Source organism: Antedon mediterranea, chromosome 2 (genome assembly GCF_964355755.1).
Source record: "Antedon mediterranea chromosome 2, ecAntMedi1.1, whole genome shotgun sequence".
Taxonomy (NCBI): Eukaryota; Metazoa; Echinodermata; class Crinoidea; order Comatulida; family Antedonidae; genus Antedon; species Antedon mediterranea.
In genome coordinates this window covers 39,408,690-39,436,613 of record NC_092671.1, presented here as the reverse complement: position 1 = coordinate 39,436,613, position 27,924 = coordinate 39,408,690, and the positions used below count along the sequence as shown (strand labels likewise).

At 35.3% G+C, this 27,924-nt stretch overlaps 4 protein-coding genes across 5 annotated transcripts; 2 read left to right on the top strand and 2 right to left on the bottom strand.

Annotated features, from left to right (window-relative positions):
* Positions 1 to 318: 318 nt before the first annotated feature.
* Positions 319 to 21,333, bottom strand: LOC140041080 (uncharacterized). 2 transcript variants are annotated; one of them, XM_072087466.1, is made up of 4 exons: positions 21,317 to 21,333; positions 2,046 to 2,079; positions 1,624 to 1,694; positions 319 to 1,160 (listed from the first exon to the last, which is right to left on the bottom strand). In XM_072087466.1, the coding sequence occupies exons 2-4, from the start codon at positions 2,057 to 2,059 to the stop codon at positions 319 to 321; spliced, it is 927 nt and encodes a 308-aa protein (XP_071943567.1). In that variant the 5' UTR covers positions 2,060 to 2,079; positions 21,317 to 21,333. The 2 variants fall into 2 exon arrangements, with proteins under 2 accessions (XP_071943567.1, XP_071943566.1); XM_072087465.1 differs by lacking the exon at positions 21,317 to 21,333 and adding an exon at positions 2,387 to 2,811.
* Positions 3,520 to 7,757, top strand: LOC140041082 (melanoregulin-like). Its single transcript, XM_072087467.1, has 6 exons — positions 3,520 to 3,645; positions 4,208 to 4,307; positions 4,865 to 5,027; positions 5,588 to 5,678; positions 5,795 to 5,958; positions 6,936 to 7,757. The coding sequence occupies exons 2-6, from the start codon at positions 4,219 to 4,221 to the stop codon at positions 7,041 to 7,043; spliced, it is 615 nt and encodes a 204-aa protein (XP_071943568.1). The 5' UTR covers positions 3,520 to 3,645; positions 4,208 to 4,218; the 3' UTR covers positions 7,044 to 7,757.
* LOC140039913 (uncharacterized) lies at positions 7,947 to 11,616 on the bottom strand. Its single transcript, XM_072085506.1, has 4 exons — positions 11,158 to 11,616; positions 10,268 to 10,680; positions 8,723 to 9,902; positions 7,947 to 8,420 (listed from the first exon to the last, which is right to left on the bottom strand). Exons 1-4 carry the CDS (start codon positions 11,348 to 11,350, stop codon positions 8,260 to 8,262), a joined length of 1,947 nt encoding a protein of 648 aa, XP_071941607.1. The 5' UTR covers positions 11,351 to 11,616; the 3' UTR covers positions 7,947 to 8,259.
* Positions 12,296 to 27,924, top strand: LOC140041079 (uncharacterized). The gene is made up of 3 exons (XM_072087464.1): positions 12,296 to 13,204; positions 25,299 to 25,459; positions 25,833 to 27,924. Exons 1-3 carry the CDS (start codon positions 12,730 to 12,732, stop codon positions 26,136 to 26,138), a joined length of 942 nt encoding a protein of 313 aa, XP_071943565.1. The 5' UTR covers positions 12,296 to 12,729; the 3' UTR covers positions 26,139 to 27,924.

The window sequence follows — 27,924 nt, the reverse complement described above, 5'->3', positions numbered from 1 at the left end:
CAAATCTTTAAGTATAGTATAGGCTAGGTACTGTAATTGTAATGTTATTGGATACGTTAGCTTACAATGGAATGCCTTCACTATATTTTTATTAAACATTTTGGAATGTATTCTTTTGTCAGCTGCCATTAACTGTGAGAAAAGTTGTTAAGCTTAGATCCCACTAGAGACCATAACGCAAGGACGTACGCGCAACGCAAGTTGATCAATGACAAGCCACTGTTCGAATAATCCATCGCTTGTAATTGGTCAAATCACTTACGTGCTTGCGTTGCTAGTGGACACCAATCTTTATCTGATAATACTAATGATGTAATGTTAATTATTGCGTAATTTATCAACAAGCCACAATTCAGTCTTCTTGAATCTTTCCACTTTGATATCGTGTCCAATCACCCAGTTATTGTGCACAACCACTGCTTCGTTCCTATATGCAATCCTCGAATCGTTGAAAAATAACTGTCCGTTTGGAAACTCATCAGAATTTAAAACCTTCCGTTTCAATGTACTTGAATACGATTTATAAAGTAATAAAGCATTTAGAATGGTCTGATCATTTTTGTTACTCTTTAAATTCTCTTTCAATGTCTGCTGAGTCCAATCCTTAACAAAATTGTTTACCAGGTTAGATGAGCGAAAGTACACCATTCCTGCGCAGTATGCAACGTGTTTCTTAAAGAACATATCTCGTTGTAGAATAATATCGTAGTCTCCAACGAAATATGGAAAAGGATCTTGTAACCAGACTGTGTCGACGTCACAGAAGAACACGTTTCTATCCTTTTCAAGCTCATCTAAAATGTACCGTGGCCGTCTGTAAACAAGCTTCTTATATTCTGGTGTGTCGTAGACTAATTTGTTCTTGTTGGTAGATTGAGCCAAAGTACCTTTACGAATAAACGTTGTTGAATCGTTATACGGTAGTAACGTATTATATGCTTCTTCATCCTCTGCCACCAGTATTATATTAGGATGTATACCAAGTTTTTTAATTGATTCCAACCAATTTATTGCTATGTCTAAAAATCCAGAGTTTGTTGAAGTTAAAACAACAGTTTTCTTCATGACTTCTTCATATTGTTTGGTCTGCTGTGATGGATTTCGGGGCACATTGCCTGGAAATGTATCATCTTTTGGCCTTAGTTTTACACTATTGTCCACTAAAAACATAAGTTGTATTAAAGTATTTAATAGGTACAATGTCTAATATCTATAATGTAACATGAATGAATGTGAATTTTAAATAATAACAAATAAATAAATCTCTCTTTTATTAACTGATGTTCTAACTGATTTATTAATAATACGGTTCACATAACAAATGTTAATGTCTAAAGCTCTGTCAATACTATCAAACTTTATGTGACAAAAAAATTTTATGTGCCCATGTGGACATGATGATCTCATATCACTTCCATATTTGAGCACATCACATTTTTTGTCACATAAAGTTTGATAGTGTAGACAGAGCTTTACTTTACTACTGAGGCATCCTCAAATTTTGTTTCCTTTTACAGTTTAGGAATTCAATGCTGTACCGTCAATTTTTAATAATAAGATCGACTTTGCTTCTTGAAATGCAAGTTTCAATGTAAATTTTTAAAGAAATATTGTAATACTTACAATCTAAATAAAAGAATACTATTATTGATAAAGTAATAATCCCCAGAATAGTGACGACACGCATCTTAAATCTGTAACAGAAAACAAAAACTTAATAATTTAAACTTGTGATTTTAAAAAGAGCATTTTACTGGTAGGCCTACTGGTCCTTGTAACCGTAATACTAGATCACATATTATGGTGGCTATTGACTGTACCGCTCATGGCCACTGCGTGTTGATGCTCCTGCATTCCACCAGACCACTCGTATATATGCATTTTTATGTTGTTGTGTTTTTTTAGCTGAACCCATCTCTGAGGATCTGCAGTCTGTCCACTTCACTTCTGCGTATTACACGTTGCAGGATGGAATTTATTTTCCTACCATTTCTCTCTGGTTTGGTAGAAATGGAAAGTGATAACAGAAATAGAAAGAAACTTACCGAAAAGATACCATTGTGTAGTTAATTCCAATTTCTAAAAGTAAAAGATGGAAATATGAAACATTGGATGAAGTTTAGAAATGCTCTCAATGAAAGTACAAGTTTACGTATATCGGTTCTTTTCTGTTAGTTGACTTAACTTCAGTGCAGTGTTAGGAATACAGTACAATAGGATATTTAAGCCTTTATTACAACCTTTATATACAATTCTAAAGAAGGCCACTGACGGCATTGTTTGCTAAGGTCTATGGTTTGCTGAACACTACAACACAATGTTAGTACAGCCGAGGAGAAACTAATGTAAATACAATTTGATTTTAAGGTAGTCTAGATTAACTTACCTAACTTCCTCTTCTATATTTTGACTGAAAAGTTATCCTAGGCCTAACTTAATGCATTGCTTTTAAGTTACAATATCAAGGAAATGTAAATTGACAAATATTCCGAATTGTAGGAAAGGACAGTTTTTTGACATGTCTTTCTCTCGGAATTTTAACTAAGACTGTATTTTGGCACACCTACTCACGATTTGCTTGGTGAAGCATGATATAGCGCACTATCTTTGAGTTCATATGCCAACATGTTTAGCTAGTATTGTCTCGTCCTGTGCTTCAATTATGTTTGTATTATGTATTAATTATTTTGTTAAGGTGGCCAAATACTGTACGAGCTTTGCTCTTTTTTGGTCATCCTTCCATTTTTGCTTATATTCATGACACTTGTTTATATTGGAAAATAAAAACTGAAACTGAAACTGAAAAGTAGAAGACACATTACGATTATTTAATCTAAGAAAGTAAAATAAAATATAACAATTAGAAGATGCTTACCTAATAAAATCTAAACAAAAATCAAATGTTGATAAGATAATCAGATAATTAACGGTGTCAATATTTTCTTGATGAACCCAATTTGGGTCTTTTTATATGTCTTGAGGGCGCGCTTTGTCGCGAAGGTGGAAATGCTATTAGGTAAGACTCGTAATCAAAATAATTAGGAGTTCTTTGCACTAATAGTGAAAATACATCGAAATGTGAACGTAACCAAATAGAATGATGTTTTATATCTATATTTCTGCATTAGTTACTATATGAGTATTTACATTGTGTTTACTTTATTTCAAGTAGAGATCTTTATTGATGTGATGATAATCATCCAATATAATGTGAAAACGAACCAAAACTCGGGTGTTTCTTCGTCTCGTATATTACAAATTTCTCTTAACATAATCAGAGTTTCATATTGGCCTACGCGGATTTATCAACACCGTATCGCTCTTTCACAATAACTTTCGATTAAAGTACAAGAAATAGTGGTGTTTTGTTTTCAACACTAACATCAGCAATGTTATAAAGGCACACAGTACATTTTAATACATAACTTCTATAGTGTTAAATTTATCGGTATGTTACACTGGCAATGATGTCACAAAGTGTCCAAATTACCTGATGTAACTAAGGTGAGTATAATAGTAGTGTTCAAAGTTCGTTGTAGCATGTGATATGTTGGCTATCACAAGCTCGTGATAGTGACAATATTTTGAACGACGATACACTTAAAGCGATTACGGTACATTTTGAAAAAAGGAAGTCATCAACAGGTATGTATTTTGAGGGAAAAGTGAAATTACACTCTTCCCTATCCACTGCCGATATATTTTACTACTTAAAAGGTGCCAACATTGTACACATCGACTTATAAAATAGGCCAAATTATTTTATCAACAACTTGTTGAACATTTTGAACAAACAGTGTTCGTGATTTTTAACCTTCGATCCGTAAACATTTACAGTAGGCCTATAGTATAGCTTGTTCGAACGTAAATTCATATAATAACAATGCATAATTATTATAATTTGCTGTTTTTAGTACTGATTCTAATTGATTACTAATTACCGATGAAGGTTAACATAAAGTGTGTTTTATGAAACGGAGGAGTGTCCATATATTAACCATTTAATCACATTAAAAGTTAAAGATAGAAAACTCTGTTGAGCTATTTATAAACTCGAGGAAATTCCAATCTTTATGAATTACCGGTACATACATCTAATTGTGTTGTTTTATTCTGCCTTATAGCATAAACTACTAGCTTTAATGTTTCATATAAACAGATACGGTAGTATAACTTAAATTAATTAATTTCCACCATTATTATGTAGCACTCGTACAAATGGATTTCTGTTGTTGTCCCAGTGACTATCAGCGGTCCGTGACGCCACCATATGAAGGCAGTAAAGAGGAAAGACGTGCCCTAATTTCGTGAGTAAGCCTCCTACAAACATTTTATTTGAAATTGATGTGTATGGTCTGACTAAGCATGTTGCATATGTTTATAATTCTGAAGCAGAGCGGCGTTTAAAGTCGCCATTATGGTGTCGCTCAAACGTTCGCCCATTATGATATCTGCGTCGCTGATACGCCCATACATTTCTGCGTAAAAACTTTTGTTTCTCACTTTTTGATGTTACGCAACGTCGTAGGCGAAACGCAAGAAGTGAGTTGCCAATCACAAGCAACAGTTCTGGTGATCCATCACGTCGTGATTGGTCAAATAATGGCCAACTCAGACAGCGTCGTGCGACGGGGCCCGACGAGTCATCAGGAGAAAGTTAAACATGTTTAATGTTCTCCCGACGACTTAAAAACTACGCCTGACGCTATTTCAAGACGTCTCGTCGGGATTCAACTCAGACAGTACCGACGAGTCAAGACGTTTCGTCAGGCCTCGTCGTACGACGATGTCTAAGTTGGCCTTTACTTGCGTTGCGTCCAAGTGGGAATCATTAAGCTTTAAATAAGTTTCTCTTTCCATTTAGGCCTGTTGCAACTCGTTATTACGATGAAACCATCACTCATACATCTAACGATGACGAGAATCTATGGAGTGAGCCAAATGACGTCACACACATGGAAGCAGACGACGACCGACAATTATATAATTTAATTCAAAGGAGAAAGGATGAAGAACCCGGGTCACAAGCAAGTTCCAATAATTTATCTATTTTTTTGTGTTATATTTTAACTCCTATCTAAATCAATAGCAGATTGATATACTATAGAATAGTGGGCCGGCCCGCGATATTTCTTTTGGTACATAAGTTGGGGACTCATGAAACGTCACAAAATACATAAATATTCATAGTCATAACCATAAGGTGTGGCGTAAGAATTGAGGTAACTACAAATTGCTAAATGCAAACGCTTTCCGTCGATTAGACTATGGACTTAGACATGTCGATGTATGGGGTTCGAATACCATGAGCAACTTCTTTTTACTTTATAGTGAGAGAGATTAAGAGAGATTATTTAGAGATTAGGAAGTAAATAGCGTGCGCGAAGCATGATGGAAAGGGTTTGGGAGCAGGTCACGACGTGTACGTACGTGATGTGTTGTTTGTACGTACGCGTCGTGACGTTTGCTGCCAACCCCCTCCCATCATGCATTGTGCCATGCAATGACGTTCCTCGTGAAATCAAGCTATTTGCGATAAACCTTAAAATTGATATATATTATTTTATTTGTATTATTGTGTTAGTAGGAATGGATGGATGTTGATATTGAGATAAGCAGAATACGATCTCGGAGACTAGCTGTTCAAGAGCGATGGAAGAAAGTCCTAGATCGCTTAGGTAGGCTACGTTTGTCTGCCATTCCCCTTAAATCATCTGGAATAACTAACCCATATAAGGTATAAAAATTAAGCAATTAAAACTAAACTAAATCATTGTTATTATTCATTTTGAAGGTTTCATTGAAGATGCTAAATCACTTCTCGTGGTCACCTCATCGTCTGCGTCAAAGACGTTAGGCTCTGCACAAAAGGCGCGACAACTACACGACAAGTTGGCCACGCAGACGTCAATCTTCTTAGAAGACGTCACGCAACCACAACGGTACACGATCATATTAGTAAGTTTCACCAAATAAATTACCGTAAGACCTATGGTTGTAATATTTAATTCTCGCCTTAAAGATGTATTGTCCCTTTGACTAATTCAACAACAACAATTTTTTTAATATTTCGAAACAAAGTTGGTCATTTTGAAGTATCATAATAGTTATTAACTTTCACCAAAAATTTGTCGAAAAAAAAATTATTTAACCGAAATACAGACGTTTTTTTGTTCGAAAAATAACTTCCAGTCAAAGTTTTTGATCAAAGCATATCTCATAATGCAACGCGCTTGTTTGACTACTCTGTATGCATAATCATAAAACTTCTTCGCGATCTGTGTGAAAACACCTTCTCAACCGCGATGAGTTGTAAACAATCCTAATTAGCATCATGCATAATGAATGCATACTAATGGTTTGAAATCTTTGTTTACTTTCGCTAGTGACAATTTTCCAGACGAAATGTAATCAAATTAATTTACCTGTTAATTACGTAAACTTCTTGTTTTTGGCTCGAATTTTCGACTTAAAGTGAATAACTTTATTACTTTGATATGGCCAATTTAAATTTAGAATATTTTGTTTTTCATTTTTTTGTGTTTCAAGGGACAATACATCTTTAAGCTCTGTCTACACTATCAAACTTTATGTGACAAAAAAATGTGATGCGCCCATGTATGGACTTGATGTCATATCACTATCATATTTGGGCATATCGCTACCATATTTGGACATATCGCTACCATATTTGGGCATATCGCTACCATATTTGGACATATCGCTACCATATTTGGGCATATCGCTACCATATTTGGGCATATCGCTACCATATTTGGGCATATCGCTACCATATTTGGTAGTGTAGACAGGGTTTTACACTATACTACCATAACCGAATTTATGAATAAATTCCAAGTGTTAATGTGTGAATAAAATAATAATTATAACATGCAAACATACAGATGTAACAAGTATTGTTTATTCAACTACAGGATCGTTTACTAGACCTGGATGCCGCAGACAATTTTATACGGATCGCAAAGGATATGTATCCACCAGAAGGAATGACGATGACGTCACAAATGACTCTGGGTTCCTGACAGACTGAAAACATGCCTAATATTTCCCCAGTGAAAATCATCAAGCATCATCAACTTGCAGGAAAACGAATATTTCCGTTCAAGTTTTGTTTTGTCTATGGATCCGTATCAAAAAGGACATGAAATGTACGGACATATATCCTCACCAGAAGGATAAACCAGACTTGTTCAATGCGAGCTGTACTTAGTTTTAAAGATTTTCTAGTTAGGTATTCAGTGGGTTAGCTGCGCATATCTCAAATGTGTGTTCTTTAATTACCGTTACCTATTGAACTGCCTATGTAAGTCCAGTTAAACCAAAGTTGCATATGCCTTAGAACTGCAGGAATTTTATTCATGTAATGAATATTTTTACCAGTTAGACTGCAATAATATATCACGTGGATCGAAGTATACCAGGACGCGATTTTCGTAGATAAGTTGGGTACGCCTTCCTAAATATAACTAAACCTAACCCTCAAAATAATCTCTCTTACTATGAAGTAAAAAGAGGTTGCTCATGGGATTCGAACTCCATACATCGACATGTAAAGTCCATAGTCTAATCCACAGAAGCGTTTACATTAGCGAATTGAAGTTTGCTCAATTCTTAGTCGTATCCATATTCATGTTTATTTTGTGACGTTTCACGAGGGGTCCACAACTTATGTACGAAAACAAATTTCGCTACCGGGACAATGGTCTCTTAAATTGTTGTGTTGTACATGTTTCATTTCGGAAATAAACTGAATCTATTCATCAACAAACGTGTAGTAATTATAATAGTAACAAATCACAAAACTACTAATTATTGAACAATGCAAAACATTTATTATAACAACTTACTAATATAATACAAAAATGTTCATTCATTTTACAAAATGCATTTGAACAGTATATAACAATTTAGACATTTATTACAGCATCAAATACATATCAATAATTTTTATCTAGCCCTTGTTTTATCATTTTGCTTTTTTAAACCTTATCTAATAAAAATAACCACCAATGAACAGTTGATTCAAGAAAATTGAATCAACTCATCCATGAGAAACTGACTTCCAACTACGGTTTAATAATGAAGTACATATATTAAGTGCACTTCATTAAAAGTGCATTTTATTCAAACTGTGTATTTGAAGGTAGATTAGAATATAAATACATTTGATCTTATACATAATATAATCTTATATAATCTTATATAAATACAATATAATATTTCACTATACACTCATTTTTAAATTTGGCGGGAATCGTCTTCGCCTGCTCGCTTTTTTTTAAGATGATAACCGTCTGCTCGTAAAGATCTACACTCTGAGGGCGCTGCACTGCATCCAAATTTACTGCTTGGCTGTCGAGCAGATTCGCTCAGTTTGTTTCCAGGTTTACGAAGAGGAACTGAAAATAAAATAAACAAATTAATAATAAATAAAAAAAAAATTGGTTGTTATAAGACGAAAAGACGTACGCGCAACACACGTTATTTGTCAAATTACGGGACGCGTTGCGTCCTAGATCCTCTGTAAAGCTTAGTTCCCACTAGGACGCACGCAAACGAGTTGACCATTGACAAGCGACAGTCGAAGAAATCCATCGCTTGTGATTGGTCAAATCCCTTACTTTGCCCTACGCATTGTGTTGCGTCTCTAGTGGGAACCAAGCTTAAGAACCAAATATTTAGTATAATATTGTTCACTTACGTGTAACCTTTATTCCAGTTCTTAGACTAGATGATCTTCCGGAAGCTTTCAAACTTCTTGTCGCCGGTGAATTCGTTGTTCTTTTGGCATTGATAGACTGATGAACCTTATTACCCAGAGTTCCCGTTGGAGACACAGACTTCCTCTTTGAATCTCTATGTGGTGGAAGAGAAGAAGAGAATTTGCCTTTTGACGATATCGTTGTTTGTTTTGTTGAAGATTTTATTCCTTTCTTGACGTTAGGTTTTGGGGAAATATTGTTTGTTTTCTGAATGCTCTGATAGGTTCCAAGGGGTGGTCCAGTTTCAACTGATATCTTACTTCCGGTTTGACCATTTTTCGGAGAGTATGTTGCCTTTCCATCGCTAGAGTCACTGGTTTCAAACGCCGAGTCCTTTTGCCCTTCACTACTATTACTTCCTGTGCCGTAAGGCGACAGTCCTGTTTGTCTCTGCTGATCAACAGTTTGCTTAAACCCCCTTGTATAGGGACTGATGACGTCAATCTCATCGCAAGTAGTCCGCACTTGATGCGTTTCCGAAGTATCGCATGAATTTTCAATCTCGGTGCTAATTTCGCATGTATCGTCAGTTTCGTTGGTTTTCGACATACAGTATCGAGCCTCATCCTCTTGTATAGAGTGGAATCCTACTGCCGTATGGGACGAATCACCCTCATCGTCAGAGCCTACGCTAGTGTTGCTTTCGTCAGCAGAACTTCTGTCGACGAGGATTGGTTTGTAATGAAACATCTTTTCATCATCGTAACTCATCCAGACGCTATGAAGATGTTGATCATGAGTAAATGTGGATTCATCAGATATTGCTTGATCGTCTTCGGAAGTTAACACGGTATCGTTTGGGTTCATCCTGCGAATCTTACAACCGTAATTCGAAAATGGCAACATCGGAGATGGAGGCCGATTTTTCGGAAGTGGTCGAATTTTAGGATCGCCGCAACTAACGTACAAAGTGTTTTCAAGAACCGCCTCCATGTCTGGGTTGTAGTTTAAGTAGCTGTAACTGTTGTCCAGTGAGATTGTTTTCATTAACTTCGTAGTCTCTTCAAGCGGAGTAGACGCAACGGCAGCCGTCGCAAAGTCTCTTGCGGTATCATTCGATTGCAACGTCACTTCATTCTGGTTTTCTTTGTTATTGTTGCCCGGATCTTTCTCGCTTTTCTAAAATAAAGCAAGAATGAAATAAGGTTAAAGGTGAACTGGCATATAAATGTATAGTCGATAGTATTATCTATATTAATGCGTGGTCCCACTAGAGTTGCAACACAATGTCGTACCGCAACGAAAGGGATTTGACCAATCACAAGCGATGGATTATTCGAACTGTCGCTTGTCATTGGTCAACATGCTTGCGTGCATCTACGTCCTTACGTTGTTGAGTCGAAGTAGGAACCAAGCTTAAGAGAAAGTGTGTGCGTTTGTTCATTGTACAGATTATCGTTGTGATGTCCATATGGGCACATTACATTTTTTTGTCACATAACGTTTATAGTGTAGACAGAGCTTAACAGTATACAGTGACGTACCTGGGATTCATTCTGATGTTTTACAGTATTTGAAGGCATTAACAACAACGTCGGAAGCATCGATGAAGATCCTTGAGTGCCACACAAGATATGAGCTGGAGTTTGAGGAGTATTGCCAACGAAGTGATTGTTAGGAACTAAGATCAACTGAGGTTGTTGCTGCTGGACAAGCTGCAATTGCTGACCGGGAGCAAACTGAGGATGCTGTAAAATATGGAACTGTTGGTTAGACGAACTGGACTGCTGCAGAAGTTGCAACTGTTGACCAATGTTGTTGTTATTTTGATGTAGATATAGAGTTTGGTACGGAAGCATTTGCTGGCCCGGCATCATCTGCTGGTTCGGTATCATGTGTTGACCCGGAATCATGTGTTGACCCGGAATCATTTGTTGGCCATGTATCATGTGTTGACCTAAAACATAAGTTATTTATATGACCATATAAAGCATGTGACGCATGGTTATTCTAAATATTTTCAGACTTATTTTATAAAGAAAACATGAAATACATTAGGATTTTGTCGAATCAATATCGACGATATAAATCCCTCTAAACAATAATTGTCGATGAAAAACAATCAATAATATGCTAAATTTTATTCATTTATTCCACATTTATTTAGTCCTTAATTACATCATAATTGCAATACAACTGATAACAAGAATCCTGCATAAAAAAGCTGTAGCTTCGTTTTTTTGTAAGACCCTTTTACATAAGAACAATACAAGTAAATAGAACTTAGATAAAACAGTCATTTCCCATAAATAATAAAACTATTAAGATGACAGTTAAATATGCGCATATTAACGCCATAATAGGCCTACAGATTGTATATCTAGCAATAGCATACATTAATATAACCGTTAAACATATAACTATGTTGTCCTACCTTGTAGAAGCTGCAGCTGTGGAAATTGCTGAAAGCCTGGAGTTGTTGGAGCAAGATGCGACATATTTGGCGTTGGTGCAATTTGCAACAATGTTAGCCCTGCTGTCGTACCCGGTAACCCCTGCTGCTGCTGGTGCTGGTGCTGGTGGTGGTCAGGCGGCGGGGCTGTATTAGCTGTTTGTTGATTAGCCATTTTGACTTGTAATTAGTTCTAAGAGTCGAGGCAAAAAAGTGTGATTTCGTCAAAGGTACTGGCTCAACGCGTGCCAAGAGATTACAAGTCTGAATGTAACGTTCTGTAAGAACTACACCTGTGTAACATTCCATCTATTAGTATGCTGCCCTCTTGTATACGCTAATTATCATTCCAGAAAAATCATGAATATTCAATACTTCTGTTTACAAAGCATACTATGCGACACAAAGATGGAAAGTAGCAGACAGCAACTTACAGCGCGCCCTCTATATCGACACACAATTCGGTTTTGTTTCTGTTCTTTCATTCAGTACGTATAAGACGGGAACTGCCTATAGGCCAATTCACACGGTAATAACATTATAGAATCTACGTTATTCCTTATGACCATTTACACATAACGCGGAGTGGACGGGCGGTTTCCGCTCAGGATAGATACAAATTATAATTCTATGTGGGACAAGCTACGTGGTTTTCCGCGTACCGTTACGGCTCGTCATATCAGGGGTGTATGATAAATGGTATAGTCCAGGGAGCTGCGTCCGGGGACGCATGTGAATTTAGGGTATATGTTGAAAAGCATACAGCGGGGAAATGTAAATGTAAATAATATGTGTTTTGTCAGTGTTTTGACCATTCGGCATTGTCACGGGTTCAAACCACTATTACAGTATTACTTTTTTTACACTTAAATACATATTATGATACATAATATTCAATAATAAAAATAATAATATTTAAGATATTAAATTATTAATTTATATTATTATTATTTCATTCAGTACATTGACCTGTTTAAAAAATGATTTAAATTTTAAAAACGTTTGTTTTGTCAAAACCTTTAAAACAAACAATATTACCGACACAAAACAAACTCGACAGAGTTTGATCAAAATCACAAAACAAATGGTGCGGCAGTTAATAATAGTGTTGATTCTTGTACGCATGAGCAGATAAGGGAAGCCGATTATGATTGATCATTCGCCAATGGTGTCAACACATAATTTTGCGGCTTAATTATGCGTCCACCCACCAATTCCATTTTGTATATTGAATTCGTTTACATAAATCTGACCAATCAGAGGGCCGTATTGTTATGTTGGATTATACGTGATATAATAATAGGAACTGTAGCAGATGATTAGTTGAAATAAAGTGATGGTATCATAGAAAGTCATAAAGGCTACGAGGAGGCCAAGTTCACATCACACATGTATTGGTTGGAGGAAATCTTTGTGTAATATACTCAATTGCTGCTAATGCCATTTAACGACGGACACTGAAGTTACATTCTCATTTTAGTGACAAATAATTCAATAAGTTTGGACTCTTTTAAAGCGATTTGACAAATTGATTTGAATATATTATATTAATCTATGAAATATTTAGAAAACTTTATTGTACTACAGAGGAACATGGATAAACCTTCGTTTTCTATCGACTCTTTGCTTTCAAGTAACGCAGCACCAAAGAAACAAACACCGTCACCGGTAAATTCACCAACACGACCGAATGCTACCTCACCAACGATCGGGGCACCGCAACACACTCCTAGTCCACGACAGCAGTCAACCTCACCGCCTAGGCCGTTAATATCAAGCAGTATTATACCTAAGCCTGGACTGTTGAATCTTCCAAGTGCGTCTTCGTCCGTTTTTAGCCAACAGGCATTGATGCCTGCTTTGTACGCCGCCCATCCAGCAGCAGCCTATGGACTCATGAACCCGCACCACCCGATGGCGCTCAATCCCTTCCATGAACACGTAATGAAAACGGCGCATGGCTTTCCAGCTTTCCATATTGATTGGATGCGAGGTGGGATGCTTATCCCAAGACTGGGAGACTTTACAAGTAAGCTGTTTTTACATTAAATTGTCAAAACTATAAACATCATCAAATTAAAGGCCTATAAATTGGTAGGCTACTTGTAATCAATCAGGGTTTTAAGCTCTGTCCACACTATCAAACTTTGTGACAAAGAATGTGATATGCTTAAATATGGTAGTGATATCATGTTCATATTTGGGCACCTCACATATAAAGTTTGACAGAAAGTAGACAGGGCTTTACATTCATAAAATACCGTGTATAGTATGAAAAGCTGCCACTTGCATCTATAAATGATAATAGTACGGTATACTTTCATGTTTACTGTTACTTATAAATTAATGTACCGTATAACGTCCACTGTAATGTCTTATGTTGTTTAAAATGTTGTACTTATCATGTTCATGTTACATGGGCTATTGCCAAACCACTCTTCCCCCCTCCCCCTACCCAAGCGACATGAATGTTCGGAGCTCACGTGTTTAAGCATATAGGGTAGTTCTCTGTGTCGAATATCTGCCTGTATTTTATACTATAACAACCAAAGCGATCTATGCAGTTATCTTAAACACTTATTTATTATTTACGTGTTCTATCCGACGTTTAGTTAGTGATTAATTATTTGCTATATTAAACTAATAATTATAATTGTGTATAACTAGACTAATTGAGGCAACAAATCTAAATGTATATTTGCTTATCTCAGGTGCAAAAACGATTAAAAAGAATAATCTGTTTAATACCACCATATCAATATGTAAAGAGTACAGCAACAAAATCAGAGCACGATAATCATGATAAGAAAACAATTAACCCGTAGTTATATCTTGGACCTGGTCAAGAGGTGCAGGACCCGGGACTGGACGTTTGTTGACCAAACAATTCCATTAGGCTGCTGCTGTATAAGAGAAGGCCCATCATAAAGCTAAATTAATATAACAACAATGATGTTGGTAACATCAGGGGTAGGTCTCTAAATTAAGATAAAAAGCTAAAAAGAAAAAGCATATGATATGATGAATGGCAAGCTTAGAAATTGTTCCCACTAGATCGCAACGCAAGGACGTACATACGCGCAACGCAAGCGAGTTGATCGATCACAAGCGACAGTTCGGATAATCGCGTGTGATTAGTTAAATTGCTTACGTTGCGCTTAAGTCGTGGCGTTAAGCCTAAGATTTGTTCCCATTAGCGACGTAGCGCAAGGACTTAACGCAACGTAAGTGATTTGACCAATCACAAGCGATGGATTATTCGAACAGTGGCTTATCATTGGTCAACTCACTTGCGTTGCGCGTACTTCCTTGCGTTGCGTCTCTAGTAATAACCATGCTTTAAACTTGAACTGCCATCAAACAAACGCCACCCATTACCATCAATCAAATTAATTTTCTAACTAGCTAAACTGAAATCTAATAAATACACTATGAAGCTAATTTGGAAGCAAATTGCTGGCTAAATGGCGTATAATTGCAGCCGATTGTCAATTAATTGTTTTCGAATTGAGTCTTTAATCAAACGTTCCAATCATGATCCAATCAGTGCTTTAATTTGTTCCGTTGGACGCAATTGCAGTAATTTGTTGACTTGCGGATAAACCAACGTCAATCAAATCATTATATACGTTCAATTTATATTACTTTACGTGAATAATCGCCTTTACGTTAAAGTCAAGGAAAGCCTTCTTTGCGTAATTCGTTGAGTGTCACTAAAATAGTGTCTTTTAGATGTTTTCTCTCGCAAACTTTAACCTGTTTTCATTGTATCTTAAGCTCTGTCTACCCTATCAAACTTAACGTGACAAAAATGTGAAGTGCCTATAATATGGACATGGTGATGTTATATCACTGCACTACCATTATAAGCATATTACTACCATATTTGAGCACATCACACTTTTTTTGTCAAACTAGTTTCATAGTGTAGACAGAGCTTTTGTAACACAGTACACACACATTCATATTTACCAGGAGCCACTACTCTGTCAAAACATACCACCTGAATGAATGGCGTTTTAAATAATTGCGCACATAATAGACATTCTCACTAAAACTAAATAGGCCTACTACACTCATTGACTATTGGACTTCAAAAGCGTCCATTGCTATGTTACATTAAAACTACAAACATTGAAATTAATGTTTCATGACAACGTTAAATGTACAGTTGTAATATTAAAAATAAAACTAATAAATCGAGTTGCTTGGAAATACAAACACGTACATTCTGATCGGTAAATTACACCTTACCAAGGAATTATTGACTACGCGGCAACTACCGTATACATTATAAACATCTTGTATGATGGCTCTCGAATACACGGTAATAACCAACCGTTAACGGACTATAAACAAGAAGAAAACTTGGTTTGATCTACGACTCAAGAGTTACAAATCGGTGTAAAATTAGAGATGATTATTAGATTGTTAAGTGGTTAGTAAGCCAGAACCTGGACAACGAATGAGTTATTTAATAATGAAATCATTTCAAGTATTGATATCACTAATCACGCTGATTATGCCAATTAGTCTGGCATGAATGTACACAATGATGCTTAAGTAACATACAATAAAACATAAATGATAATAACGTCATGTCAGTTGAAACTAATCTAAGAAAGCCATATTCAAACATAGTGTTTTATAAAGTATTTACTTTGCTAATTTGAGTTATATTAAACAATACCGCTGTTCGTGCATTTCCAATTATAACTCATCGTCAGTAGGACAATAAGTCCAATACTAAAGTATGCCTGTATAATTATGAAAATAGTATAAGGTTTATCGCAAATAGTACGCGACGCATGTTGGAAAGGGTTTGGGAGCAAACATCACGACGCGTACCTAGCAACAACAAAACACACACGTACGCGTCGTGACGTTTGCTCCCAAACAATTCCCAACATGCACTGCGCAATGACGTTCCTCGCGAAATCAAGCTATTTGCGATAAACCTTAATACCAGATTTATAACTGTCTACACATTACCCCAATGTCCTAAACTAAACACAAAAAGATTTCTTGTGGGGCCCGATATTAATTGATGTTTGTTCTTCGGCATTTCTGCGCGGTTTGCCTTTCAAATTATTATTTTTTTTCTATTTAATTTTGGCGTTCTTTGAATAAATCATGCTCTAATATTATATTCTAATATTATAATACATTTTTGATTCTGTACAAAATATTTCGGAAATCTAATTTTTAATGTACGCTATACATTGAACTACCGTACGTTTATTGTTGGCCTCCTACAAACTAACGCCTCACATTCTGACAAAACAACCGAGTAAAAGGGTTGAGCAATCATTATCATTGTTAATTATATTAAATGAGTTAATTTAGATTGTATAGTGAGCACTTCAATGGTACTCAAAACATGTGTTTTCTCTCAAATTATCGATGTTGTGGCTATCTTGAGCTATGTTTAGCGATCGCGATATTGTTGATATCGCCTGCTGTAAGCTGTGCCGCCACAGAGCGTTGTGTACAGTATACAAACACTTGAGGTAGACACCAATCTACACCAACTACACATTAAAAATCAATGACGATTCTGATTAGTAAAATAATGGGCCATTAAATAACCTCTTTGAGATAGTGTATCTGTAGTGCTAATAGAACACAACTATGCAATGTGAAGTGGATTGACTTGAGCCAAGTCCAAACTGATAGCAGACAACTGTGTCGATTTTGCATAACCCCCCAAAATGCAATGTGTTCAGACAGGGACATTAAAGCTCTGTCTATACTATCAAATATGGCAGTGATATGCCCAAAGTTTGATAGTGTAGACAAGACTTGATGTGAACACTATTTGACAGTTGGGGTGTGGGGGCTTTAAGTCCGTCGTGAGGTGGTTTCCCGAATGAATTATTAGAAACAAAATTGTCCTCATTCATCTACGAGGGAAAGGTTTGGAATAATCAGGTACGGATTGATATGAGTGTTACAAGTTTTGTTCTTTACAAAAACGAAAAAATGGGCCTAACGCCTACCCCATATAGGCCTAAAGCCTACCCCATATGGGCCTAACGCCTACCCCATATGGGCCTATAACGCCTACCCCATATGGGCCTAACGCCTACCACCCCATATGGGCCTAACGCCTACCCCATAGACCTAACGCCTACCCCATATGGGCCTAACACCTACCCCATAGGCCTAACGCCTACCCCATATGGGCCTAACGCCTACCCCATAGGCCTAACGCCTACCCCATAGACCTAACGCCTACCCCATAGGCCTAACGCCTACCCCATAGGCCTAACGCCTACCCCATAGGCCTAACGCCTACCCCATAGGCCTAACGCCTACCCCATATGGGCCTAACGCCTACCCCATAGGCTTAACGCCTACCCCATAGACCTAACGCCTACCCCATATGGGCCTAACGCCTACCCCATAGGCCTAACGCCTACCCCATATGGGCCTAACGCCTACCCCATAGGCCTAACGCCTACCCCATAAGCCTAACGCCTACCCCATAGGCCTAACGCCTACCCCATATGGGCCTAACGCCTACCCCATAGACCTAACGCCTACCCCATAGGCCTAACGCCTACCCCATATGGGCCTAACGCCTACCCCATATGGGCCTAACGCCTACGTGCACTCATGGCAATGGCTTTTGATTGCTGATTGATAGCTATTACATGACCCATTGATAACGATAAACAAGTCAATTAGTTTTTAATGATATTTTCAAACATTCCTGCGAAGTTTAGGAACCAAAACAGTCATTAAACATTCGACGTACCAACATTATCATTCTGATAACTTTATCTGTAAACTTTGCTTTGCAAAATTCAAATACGATGATACATATTGCAAATTGTAACTGCTTAATCTTTGTTTATCTACATTGTACCTGTTAACCTTACTATTTTAAACTTTATTGAGAATTAATAGGCAATATAATGAACTGTATGCCAAAATGAACTGGTAAGTCCCAGTGCATAGTCTACTTCTAGCTCTATACATTTATTAATTCTTATTTAGAAGGCGTCTCAACATCCCAAAGCACTGTACACAATTATAATATACGTACAATATTTTGACAAAAAAAGTGTGATGTGCCCAAATATGGTAGTGATATGACATCATCATGTCCATATATGGTAGTGATATGACATCATCATGCCCAAATACGGTAGTGATATGACATCATCATGTCCATATATGGGCACATGACATGTTATTGTCACATAAAGTTTAATACGGTAATGTAAAGCTTAACGTCCACGCCCACTTACGCCAAATCGGAGAACAATTTATCAAACACTGCTAGAACTAGTAAATGTACAATTAGTTATAACACAAAGTCAGACTAAAATCTTGAATATACTGTACATTCAATGCAAGGTCTGATTCTCAAACTAACCAAGCCACCAGGTCCTTAAGCTCTGTCTACACTATCAAAATTTATGTGATATGCCCATATAGGACATGATGATGTCATACCACTACCATATTTAAGCATATCACTACCATATTTATAAGGCACATCACACATTTTTTGTCAAACTAGTTTGACAGTGTAGACATGGCTTTTACGTTATCTCCAGCTGAAAATTAAATCATCTTATTATCTTGTGGGACAAATTATCCTACAACCGGCTGCCTTCACATTAGAGACCAAATATCCACCGCCAACATTATTTTCATTTTCAATTACGATGACAAATTAACAGAATGAGTTATAATCGAATTCTATTATCTGTAATTACATCTAAATAGCGATCATTCGGGTGTATCATTGACGAATTAAAAGGCCTTGCTGGCTCTTACATTCCCATTACGTTGATGACAGTCACATGACGCTCTATTTAACCTAAATTAACATCGATATAATAATACAAATTTATTGTTTGTGAGAGTCAACTAATAATTGAAGTGTGATGTGCCCAAATATGGTAGTGATATTCTTAAATATGGTAGTTATATGTCCATACATGAGCAGATCACATTTTTTTTCACCTAAAGTATGATAGTGTACACAGAGCTTTATTCTTGCTTATTATATTAAGTGTGGCTCATGTTATAAACTTGTTACCAGGAGATAGATCTATTGACTTGGTTAGGGCAACGTCTCCAAAATTACTAGAATTTGGAATTGTTTGTATGTGAATATTTCATAGCACTAGAAGTTAAGCTCCGGCTACACTATCAAACTTTATGTGACACCAAAAAATATGATGTGCCCATATAATTATGGACATGATGATTTCCTATCACTACCATATTTGGACACATCACACTTTTTTTTGTCAAACTAGTTTGTTAGTGTAAACAGAGCTTTACGTTTGTGGTGATTTATTTTAAATCATCCGTCAGAGGCTTTAATAATCATCCTCTGCATCTATAAATCGATATTATGTAACAGCATACAACTATTATAATGTGACTTTATCACATTATAGGCCTAACACCTTTCTCAAAACTAGAACAAAGCATAAAGAAATGTTCACAGGTTTGTCAACAAGAAATGCAGTCAACTCTTGAATGTTAAAAGTTTAAATATAGTTTAAGTATATTGTTTCGTAGATGAACAGTTTAATCGTGTATTAACTTGTAAACATCATGATGATTGTGCCCAAATATGGTAGTGATATTCAATTCAATTCAATTCAACTTTTATTTCAGACAATTGTCCATATGGTATAATACATTACACACAAAAAATATGAAGGAGAGAGGACCAACACTTTTATCTATTGGTATATAATGCCTCTCTCCATTTGTAGTACATGTTTGAATCCATCAACAAATATTTATATATACAAATTAACATTCTGTTTTCGCTTTTCATTATTCTTGTAAGAAATCGGTAAGTCGAAATCCTTAAATGTTCATAAAATGATGGAATATTGACATCATCATGTCAATATATGGGCACATCACATTTTTTTTGTCACAAAAAGTTGTCCGTATATTATGACCAGTTTAATCGTGTATTAACTATTAACAAACGCATTCTGATACCAAACTACCGTAGCTAATTCAAGTATCCATACTTATTATTTAAAATAATCAATTATAGCTTTTTTTTTTATTTCATCAAAAAACACAGCATGAGCACATCCTGATCAAAATAACGTAAATTAGTCATCGACGCCGTCGAGATGGAAAGAACGCGACGAAATCGATAAAGAACTCAATTTAGAAAATTGTTTTACACATGTTTATCGGTTGTGAGTAAATTACAGTCAGAGCAATTAGCTAATCTAATCAACATATAAACATTAAATTATCTGTTTTACCGTTCTTTGTGAGAGTGAAATGATTCGGGTTTTAGATGCTCATTCACTTATCGCCTGCCTTTTAAAGTTCGGACTACTTTGTAAGAAGAGCGTATTGACACATGTTGGTGATGAGTCGTCGAAGTAAGATCGCGAATGAAGCCCATACCACTTTTATTTAATGGTGGTCCCATACGATAAGCTGATCCCATACAATACGCAGAAGCCCATATCGCTTTTATTTAATGGAGGTCCCATACGATACTCCCCCACCTTATTCGCATCAGGGTCCCACGCTGCAGTAATTTCGTACGAACCCGCTTCTTTATGTCACAAAAGAACACGTTCTCCTTGACTTTTCAGCAATTTACCAATTAATTAAACTCGAAAAAGTGATTACCTATTAAGCCATGCATTTCATATGGAATTGCCGGCAGCGTGTGAGACGGTTAATTCTGCTGACGTACCTAACGACAAATTGACATGGGTTTGGGCTAGCAATCTTCATTAGGCCTACTACTAAACCTGTCAAAGAGCATGTCGTAGATTTACCTCACTCGCTGATGACGTGTGATAATTAGCCGTCATTGACTAATTACTTTCTGTTAATAACGCGCCGAGTAAACAATGCAATCTGTATAATTACTCTAAACAGATTTTCTCTCATATTCATTGAAATATCTAGACTTATAAAATGTTTGATTATGGCGTCATCGTCGTTTCAATTTACACAAGTCTTATTCGGTCGCTTTTATTTTATCAATCTGCTATCTCCTTGCGCCAGATTTTCTGTCTATTTACCGTAACTAGACATGATGATCATTGAGATACGAATATGACGATTTATTTTTGTACTAATTAATTGTTGATAGCAAGCATAAGTAGATATGATAGCTTACCAAGACCAAAGTATTTCTTTTGTTTTAACTCGATTCATCATCGGTCACGTCACAGCTGCGATTTGAGATCGTTCTAGATGAAAATGGGTTAAAAATGATAAATAAATTATAATACACAGTTCTATAACTATAAGAATTGATATCAATTAATTAATTTTTAAAGAAATATTATCGTTCGACTATCAGAACGTTGACAAAATAGTTGTGTACTAATATACCATTACTTTCAAATAACGCACGAGAAGGACTCGGACACCATCTATTCATTCATTCATTTTTAAAAGAAAAAATACCTACTAAAACCGACCCCTATTTTACGAAATTACTTGATTAACACACACTCAATTATATTTGTATATTAATAAATAAAAAAACCTATTAATTGATTATCCAAGCAATTAATCAAAATTATATATTTATTATCTGATTAAATTATTAATGGCATACGATATACCGGTGATAAATTACCATACTTTATTTTTAATTAATTGTGTAACTCTAAGCGGGTTTATTGTCATCCTGGCAAGCGTGCGTTTACAATAATCTGTTTGCAAAATTACAAAGTTTTATTAATAATTTTAGCCGACTAGTAATTCGATATACCCTTAAACAACACTAAACGATTTCAATCATCTTCGTTATTGACATTTAGTCTCATTTTAATTTCTTATAATTCGTCGTAAGTAGAACTTGTATTCTGAAATTCCACAATTGCGATTTAATACCTTTCTTGCGCTAAAATTATTTCCCGTTGTGGAAGTTAATTACCTGGTATTCTTGTTTTCACGCGCATTCTTGGTTTTTCCGGAGTAATATTGCGGCGGTTTCTGATTTATTCCAACGAGTAAAAGAAGCCAACTTCCGCTTTGGTCGTAGATCGTTTATTAAATTTTCAGACGAGGCAATTTAGTCACGTTTGTTTTATTTGCTAATTTTCTCTTTTGGAAACCATTCAACGGACATTTACATAACACTTTGAACAAAAACTCGTTTGTGTTGACGCGTAAATTGAAAAGATCAACCACTTTTAATAGAAATTAAAATACGCAATAGAGCCTAATTAATATCAGTTGGTGTATATAAATTTAGAAGGCTGGACATTTAGAAAGCTATAGATAGACGTAAACGAGAAAATAGAAAATGTATTTAACAAACGCGCTCGACGGTTCATTATACAATTTCATTATCGTTTTAACAAGCTAGCGAGTTTCGCTCTATCTTGGCTTTAACTGATGAAAAAAAAAACAATTACGGACGATTTCGGCATATACTTAAAGTTAGACTACAAAACATTTAATCAAACACAATTTAAAAGCATGCCAAATTATACTGTATATACACATTTTTTCTTTAATTCATCATCATTCATCATCCATTATACTTGCATAGGCATACCCAGCACAAGATTTCCTCATCTTCTCGGGATTATGCCTTCCTCCATAGCCAATTTTCTTAAATTCTCTTTTCTTTTGTATATCCAACAATCATCTATTTATCTATCTAAAAAACTTCAAATTCGTCATTTTTCTGTTTTGATTCATTTTACCTAACGATTTAACTTGTCATTGGTTTAATGACTCTAAATTAAATTGGCATCAACTACTTAATGGTGCTTTGTCCTTAATTTTCACCAAGTGATCGTGTCGTACCGGAAGGGTAAAATAAATTGATGTAATTGGTTTAGATTGGAGCGTAGATTCGTCAAATTGCTATGGGCCATCATTTCTAGTGATCGTATTTGTCGACAAGAAACTAAATTAATATTGCAGTTAAGTGCTGCTGGTTTTGCATTTCATCACCTATTTATTATTACTCAATATTGCTTTTCATGAGAACTTAGTCGAGTTAAATTGACAAACTGCCCGATTAAAGTTTTCATTTTCAGTTCTTTTTAATGTTTTTTTTCATGTTCATTTTCAGTTCATTTTCATGTTCTTTTTTATGTTCATTTTCATTTTCATTTATTTCATGTTCATTTTCATGTTCCTTTCATTTTTGACTGGATCACATTTTACTTGGATCGGATTTTGAGTTAGGGCGACACTACCGGGCATTTAAATAAACACAGATGACATACCGGTAATTTACATTAATTAAAAGCAATTATTAAATATTAATTTATTTTAGTGGATGCTACACTATTGTTAAAAGGTTGCGTTATTGGACAATTAGAGTCATACAAAAACGTTTGTCCCATCAGTTATTGCTGTTATCCTAATGTAATATTCTCTTATAGTTATCAGAAGTAGACACTCATTTATTACTTAACTCATCAGACCATATTTTACTAATTTTAGTTAGGGTATAAAAGAAAAACTGTGCACCACAATTTAAACCATTTCTATTTTTATCTCAAAATTGTTACTGACTTACTGGACCCACGGAACTATCAGAGAAATTACCCGAGCCGCTAAAGTTAACACCTTGTTGATTGATAGATGTTTGCACGGTATACGATAACCCTATATCACACAACATAACGTGTCTTACTGCTTGTAACAGTCAGGTTCAGCACGTGTTCCTTTAAATCTTCAGTCTGTCCTCATTTCTTATAAAAACATCCAAGTGGCAAAATACAATTAGTAAACTTATAAACGCATTATAGCTTTTAGATGGTTGATTAAGTTGTCCTGTTGTCGTGTTTTGTTTGTAAGCAATGCTGAACATCACCGAGGACTTATTAAATCTAACGCCGAGGCGGATCGCGCTGAAGGCGATACTCGTCACCGCGCCAAATCAAGCCAAACTAAAGAATTCTATTTAAATTCAAATCAAAATGCAAATTACTAGAAGCGAAAAAACAGCCTAGAGTGTTCTCTGGTCTGCCCTTATTTTTATTGACTAATAATTCAACAGATTAATTCGCGGTATAAACGATGCTAGACTTTTAATTAATCAAAATCATTACCCAATTGCTAATGGTATTTATTGTTTTTGTTTGAGAGTGCTATGCCATTGCTAAAGTCACCTACATAATAATCTCTTAACACTTTTCTTTGTCCTTGTTTGATTAGACGGTTTGGATATTATTAAGTAATCTGAAATTCGTCGTGTGAAAATGAATTCATAGATTAAATATTATTATTTGAAGTTAATTAGCTGATTTATAATATACATCTCATTTGATTCATTATTGACAGTTGAAGGTGGTATGTTAGGTTATTCAGTTTAGATAGTTTCTAGAATCTGTTTTGGCTTTTTTGTTGAGTGGCACACCTGATCGGCGGCATAAGCTTTTAACTATTTTTGGCTTTTTTGTTGAGTGGCACACCTGATCGGCGGCATAAGCTTTTAGCTATTTATGTATTGTTATGTTTTCATAAATGTGTTTGCCGAAAATAATAATAAAAAAATAAAAAATCTGAATCTGAAACAACGACGACTAAAATAAAACACACTGTATGCCTAAAGTACTTGTATTTACGTTGTGGTCCGAGTCAAGGAATTGCTCATGGAGAAAATACTCCTTCCTCTATAAATACATTAACATAATATCATACTTACGATTTATATGCATTTTGTTTTTAATGATTATTGTTGGAATTTAAACCAATAAATCCAAAGGTTGGCTAATTAATCTTCGTTTATGATGCATTATTAAATAAAGAGCTAAGTTATCTATGCTAAGCTTAGGCCTAAAAGAAACCATCTTGTTAAAATCAAGGGGCGTTAGACAGCCGATTCTCGGCACTGTATCAATTTCCAAAGTATAATAGGAATATTTGGTTATAATATTAATACATACATATACATCACATGTGTTTCACATGTATCAAGTAACCTTACATGATACAGGCACCACATGTGATACAAATTAGATGCTGTATTACTAAATATTCATATGATACTTCGGAAATAGATAGATGTGGAGATACCGCACTGGAAATTGGGTGCTTTACACTATTATAATACAAACATTATAAAGAATTTATACTGCAGTATTATAAACCTCCTTCATTTTATTTCTATTTTGTTCAATTAGGTAATTCTCAACACACGCTTCTTGGAAAGTCTCGTCGCCCCCGGACAGCTTTCACGAGTCAACAACTGCTTGAGTTAGAGAACCAATTCAAGAAAAACAAATATCTATCACGACCAAAAAGATTCGAAGTTGCAACTTCATTGATGCTTACTGAAACCCAGGTATGTTAGTCTGTACTAACTTGTATCAGTTTTCCTAATGAAGATGTTAAAGATGTATTGTCCCCCTGAAAATATAATTTGTTCTTGTTGAATATATGCCATTTTAGTTATTCACTTTGACCAAAAATTGAATTAAAAAAAATGATTTACCTAAAAAAACGGTAATTTAAAGCAAAAAATAATCAATTTAACTAGGTTGATGTCAATGAGTGTTTGATTGAATTTTATTATTTATCTTTTTATAAGTGGAAACATTATTTTTTTAAAGTTTTTCTACGAAAAATTGCGACATGGCCTATTTAAAGTATTATATAACGTTATGGTTATTTAATGTCTTTTTTCGATAAACTATCTAATTTATATTTTTCTTCAGGTTAAAATTTGGTTCCAAAACCGAAGAATGAAATGGAAGCGAAGCAAGAAAATTAAGGACACTCCCGATGGTCACTTGGTCAAGGATGACCACGTAGAAGATGATGTTATGGAAGATAGTTTATCGGAAGGAGATCCAGAACTAGGAGACGAAAACGCTGACAATTACGATCTTGAAAAAGCAAGTTTATGTTTTGAAGTGAAAGGTCTAAGTGCGGAGAAGATGGCAATAGACGCTTACATTGCGGGGAGGTGTCCTACCACGACGGACAGGGACAGGTTGACGTCATTTGAAACGGTTCGATAATATCCGATCACACCCTTTTTTCCTCTACATAGATCTTTCTTCAACCACATTTCAGGATTGGTTCGCGTATGACGAAACAAGGACAGGCAAACGCGCGCGTCTCAAAATGTTTGTTTGTACGCCGCGCCGGTTAGATCATATTTTGATTTCGCTTATCGTGTGTTCTAACATCACAGACAACTCACGAAAGAGACTAGAGACACATGTCGAGAAAATTGACTTGGAATGAGATCTATATTTTGTAATATTAATATTGTGAGTTTTTTAACCACCATTCAAATATACCAAAGTTTGTACGATATTAATGTACCGTAAAGTGTGTATTGATTAAGTGTGGCTGGATTTTTTTGTACAAAAATTGCCATTTTAAGTAAATTTTTAAGAAAAAATAAACATTTTTAATCAATATTTAAAATGATGTTTAAAATGATGCAATAATTAATGTTTTGATAATAAAAAAGCATTCCAAATACTTTTAACAATGGGCCAGCCCAACGCGGAGTTGAGGTTAAAGAAGCGGAGTTGTACGTTAAAACAATAGTAAGATTAATCTCACCTTAAAGATGTATTGTCCCCCAAAATCATAACAAATTTAAATTAATAAAATCAGACTTTTAATATGCCATTTTTCAGTTTTAATAACATGATTCACTTCTGTAGAACAAAAGACAAAATAAACTGTTAATTTTAACAAAAAACTCATTGTCTGACCACAGACAATTTTAAGTATTTTGCTGTAAATTAAATTTTTTAAGGTAAATAATTTTTGTTTGATCCAGTTTTTGCTCCAAGTGAATAACTATTATGTGACATTAAAATGACATATTCAACAAAAAATGTAAAAAAAAAATTATTTTTCAGGGGCCAATATATCTTTAACTATTTATATGAAAGGCATACGTTATGACGTACGTTTTTTGTATGTTCATGTTTGCTGCATACATTGTCGACCAAAGGATCTAATAGTGCCAAAGATATTAAGCTTTATAGGACATTTAATTGTATTTAATAAATAATATAAGATATTAAAATAACTGATTTATGGTGTTTAATTTTAGTGTTATTGGTTGTTGCAAATTGTTATATTGAGTTGCTTATCATAAAGGCCTAGACAATCTCTTAAGCTTGGTTCCCACTAGCGGCGCAACAAAAGGACGTAACGCAACGTAGTTGACAAGCGATGGATTATTCGAAAAGTCGCTTGTCATTGGTGAAACTCGCTTGCGTTGTGCGTACGTCCTTGCGTTGCGTCTCTAAAGCGTGGTTCCCACTAGCGACGCAACACAAGGACGTAACGCAACGCAAGTGAATTGACCAATCACAAGCGATGGCTTATTCGCTTGTGATTGCTAACTGTCTATAACTTCGCTTGTCATTGGTTAAAACGCTTGCGTTGCGTTTACGTCCTTGCGTTACGTTCTAGTGGGAACCAAACTTAATAGGAACCACGCTTTAGTACGTACATAAGCTTTTTTTTTTCTAAATTGACGTATAGCTTTTGAATTTAAAACCAATGTATACGGCCTAAAACAGTAATTATTTTTATTACAAATAAATACGTATAAATTCCACACTTTACGTTTAAAATACAGTGATTAATATGTAATCATTGTTGTGCTTGCCAAAAATGTAAATATTGTGTATATAATGATCCAGTATATAAATTGTGAATGGTGCCAAAGTATGTTGCTGTAATATATTATGATTGTCATTTTAAATAAACCATTATTAAACTGAATTGGTTATTGTGTCTTGTTTTATTATTTTAACGAAAAACAAAAATGTC